The sequence below is a fragment of the Plectropomus leopardus genome, unplaced genomic scaffold (assembly GCF_008729295.1).
Source record: "Plectropomus leopardus isolate mb unplaced genomic scaffold, YSFRI_Pleo_2.0 unplaced_scaffold15567, whole genome shotgun sequence".
Lineage (NCBI taxonomy): Eukaryota > Metazoa > Chordata > Actinopteri > Perciformes > Serranidae > Plectropomus > Plectropomus leopardus.
The window spans coordinates 1-3,928 of NW_024616686.1; the positions used below are offsets into that span (position 1 = coordinate 1).

General features: G+C 46.4%; 1 protein-coding gene across 1 annotated transcript; it reads left to right on the plus strand.

Annotated features, from left to right (window-relative positions):
• The first annotated feature begins 1,902 nt into the window (after positions 1-1,902).
• On the plus strand, positions 1,903-3,879 carry lipt2 (lipoyl(octanoyl) transferase 2). Its single transcript, XM_042514626.1, is given in 4 exon segments — positions 1,903-2,401; positions 2,470-2,596; positions 3,095-3,308; positions 3,310-3,879. Coding segments are annotated over 4 exon segments (684 nt in total). The 5' UTR covers positions 1,903-2,089; the 3' UTR covers positions 3,341-3,879.
• Positions 3,880-3,928: the final 49 nt, after the last annotated feature.

The following is a 3,928-nucleotide window of genomic DNA, read 5'->3' on the forward strand; positions in this document are numbered from 1 at the left end:
GTGTGTGTGTGTGTGTGAACGGTGTGTGTGTGTGTGTGTGTGTGTGTATGTGTGTGTGTAAACGGTATGTGCGTGTGCGTGTGTGTGTTTACTGTCATTCATTTCTGTCTGACTGGATGAACTTTCATTCTCCGTCAGATTAAATCGCGTTTGAGTTTTTGGAGACTAAATGTAATTTGGCTAAAGTCTGTTAAAGTTAACATGAAGTTAGAGTGAGCTCCGCCTCTCTGGGTCTCCCGCCGGCTGCTTTGAGAACAAACAGCCGACGGCGGGGCTCACTCAGCGGCTGTAAACACACCGACCTCTCCGGCTGTCGCAGTCCCTCCTGCCCGGCCTGCTGCAGCTCCTCTCGGGGTCACTCCTCCTCCGGAGCCGCTCTCCGCACGGCGGACAGGCCGGGCCGCCGCCGGGCTGCCCTTCCGAGCACGCCGAGCACCTCTTCGCCTCGTTCTCCGACGGGCCGGACCCGGACCCGGACCCCGCTCCGGGCCCGGAGCCGGAGCCGGAGCGGTGCCTGCCGGCGGCGGCGCTGGCCGGTGAGCCCGGCCGTTCGGCGGACCCTGCGGTCGCCATCTTCCCTGGTGATCTTCTCTCTCCGCTCTCACAACAAACCCCGCCCTCCGCCGCCGGAACAGCGCGAGCCAGCAAACACTGGACGCGCGTGCAGCCCGCCAACCGCGGAGCTGCAGCCCTTCAAAATAAAACGTTTATATATATATTTCTTAGGGCCGTCAAACGATCGATACGTTGAATCTCGATCAATTACAGAATTTCAACAGTTAACCCGAATTAATCGCATTTTAAATCACGTTTTAATTCCATTATTTTGCAGTTTGCAAGTCCATATTGCCAGGGTAAGGCAGTTCTTAACAACAACAATAATTATTATTATAATTATTATACATTTTATTTGCAGAGCGCTTCTCAAGGTACTTACAGACACTTTAAGTGTTAAAAAAGGTCAAACAACAGGAAACACTATCATATGTCTGAGTGGGCACATCTGTGAAGAGACACACACATTTTCTGAGAAAATGCCCAATGAGTTTTATTTATATTTATCATAATTATGTATTTAAAGTCAGTCACAGAATGATTTATATTTCTTCAGTTTTTTTCCCAGTCAATTTCGTTGTTTTTTTTTTAAATATTTTTTTTAAATGATTTTTGTATTTTTTTTTATTGTGATTCCTTGTTAGTTTACTCATCGCATGTTTTTGAAACATATCAAGCCAGTTTGCTCGGGGTTCAAAGGGTTAACGGTTTCATGGATTCACATTTCTGAAAATTGGGACGAACACACCTGAGTTTTATTGTGAAAGGGTTTGTTTTCAGCGGCAGCAGAGTGCAGCGCCGGAACCGGAAACAGATCTCACCGTCGAGGAAGAAAGGGGAGGAATAACAACAATGGCGGCGCTGTAGAGGAGAAGCCGAGAGAGCTCGGACAGGTAACAAGACCTGGATTTAACCTGAAGTTCATTATTATCTAACGATGATTAAACGGAAGTGAGTTCAGAGCGGAGGGCGCGAAGCGTCAGTGAGGCCAAACGGCCCAAAAATACCCGTTTAACTTTAATCGTGTTAACTTTAATAAGACGCGCGTTTGTGCCGAAATATTTCTGACATCTGCGGGATTTAACGGCACGCGGCTGACGTCAGTGCAGATTTTTAGGTGATTCCCGCTTTGTTGTTTTTTTATTATTTTTTGTGCGTATTTGTAAGTAATTTTTGGTTTGTTTGGGCTTTTTGGTGAATAATTTCAGTTTTTTTGTCTTTGTGTTTGTGTTTTTTTGTTTCTTTGGAATAATTTCAAGTAATTTTCTCGTTTGTTCATTTATTTATTTCACATATTTTATTTTATTTTTATTTTTACAGATGTTTTTTACTTGTTTTTGGGCCAAGTTCTTGTTTCAGATCAGATCTCTTTGGGTTTTGGACCTTTTGTCACACAGAAATATTTACTGGTCTCATTCCAGTCCTGGTCTCTTGGTCTCCTGGTCTCACTCCAGTCCTGGTCTCTTGGTCTCCTGGTCTCTTGGTCTCCTGGTCTCGTTCCAGTCCTGGTCTCCTGTTCCGGCTCCGGTGCCTGATGGGGGGCAGCAGTAGGCCGGTGGTTGAGGTGGTCCGTCTGGGCCTGGTCTCCTACCAGGAGGCTCTCCGGCTGCAGCAGGTCTACGTGGACCGGCACCGGTCCGGTCCGGCTCACGCTCTGCTGCTGTGTCAGCACCCGCCGGTCTACACCACCGGGATCCGCCACAAGCCGTACCCCGCCCCCTTCCTGGACCGCCTCCGCCTGCTGGGGGCCGACGTGCACCGGACCAACCGCGGAGGACTCATCACGTTCCACGGCCCGGGACAGCTGGTGTGCTACCCGGTCCTGCACCTGGCCGGCTTCAAGAAGGTCTGAACCGCTTAGTTGTTGGTTTCGTGTCGCCGTCACATGATGTTAACGTGCGCTCGTCCTCCCAGAGCGTCCGCTGGTACGTCTGCGAGCTGGAGAGGACCATCATCTCCGTCTGCAGCAGGTTCGGCGTCCAGGCGTCCACGTCTCCGCACACTGGAGTTTGGGTCGGAGACAACAAGATCTGTGCCATCGGTACGTCCACACGGCGTCCTCAGTCCACTGATCAGTCCCTCTGATCACCAAAATAAACATTTTTGAAAGAAAATAAAATCACCAAAGATTTTAAAATGGAAAAAAAGCCAAATGAAATAATTTTTTTTAAAAAAAAGAAAAATCAGAAATAAAAAACATCACCAAAAAGTTTAAAAGAAAAAAAGTTTCCAAAAAAAATTACATTTTTTTTTTAAATGCCCCAAATTCTGAATGAGCATACAGCAAATTTTGAAAGAAGAAAAAGCCAAAAACTTGACAGAAAACAAAAACATTTTGATGGAAAAAACTGGAAGCATTTTTGAAATAAACAAAAATTCTAAAAATTCCTTCTAAAAAAATGCCAAAAAAACAAAGAAATTGACAAAACGTGGGGAAGTAAAGTGCCAAAAAATGAAAAGGAAAAAAAAATCCAAACACTTTGAAATATAAAAAAAGAACAAAAAACCAACTTTGTGCTGTTTTGTGGTGTTTCTGCAGGAATTCACTGCGGCCGATACGTCACGTCTCACGGTTTGGCTCTGAACTGTAACACCGACATGTCGTGGTTCACGCACATCGTGCCGTGTGGCATCGAAGGAAAAGGAGTGACGTCGCTGAGCGCCGAGCTGCAGAGAGACGTCAGCGTGGAGGAAACCATCCCTCACCTGCTCGACGCCTTCGGCGATCACTTCAACTGTCGGTTGACTGACGCCTGAGCAGGACGGCGGAGCGTCGTCGGCGTAGAAACAGACTTCATAGATCAGAGCTCCGCTGACGCTGACGCTCCGTTTGACTCTTTCTACATTGGTTTGGTCTCCGAGCGTCCAGAACAGACGCGACGGGATCCGTGTCATCGACAGAAAGAGCCGTAACCCTTCTGTTGTTGACACGCTTTATTCTGAACGCAGCTGGAGGTATCTGCGATTTCTCGTGTGAGCTTCAGAGTCCACTTTGTTTTTTTCGAGTTTTTTTTTCTGTTTACATCACAGATGAAGGAGTTTTAACGGGAAACCACTAAATATCATCAAAGCCATCCCTAAATTTACTCCTTAACCGAGGTCCTTCAGGGTGGAAGTGATCCATCTTAAGGGTTGTTTTTAACCCTTTAAAACCCTTTAAAACTAAGACTCCTCATTATACTATAGTCCATTAACTTTCTCCTTAAATATCTATTTAAAATAGCGGATGACAGCGGTGGGTTAAAAGTTTGACGGCGATGAGAAGAAACACGGCGGTTTTTACATTTCTGTGTCCACATCTGTTCAATAAACAGCTGGAACTTCTGTTTTGGTGTGTGGACGAGTCTGCTGGCTGTATGTACGAGGACGTTGT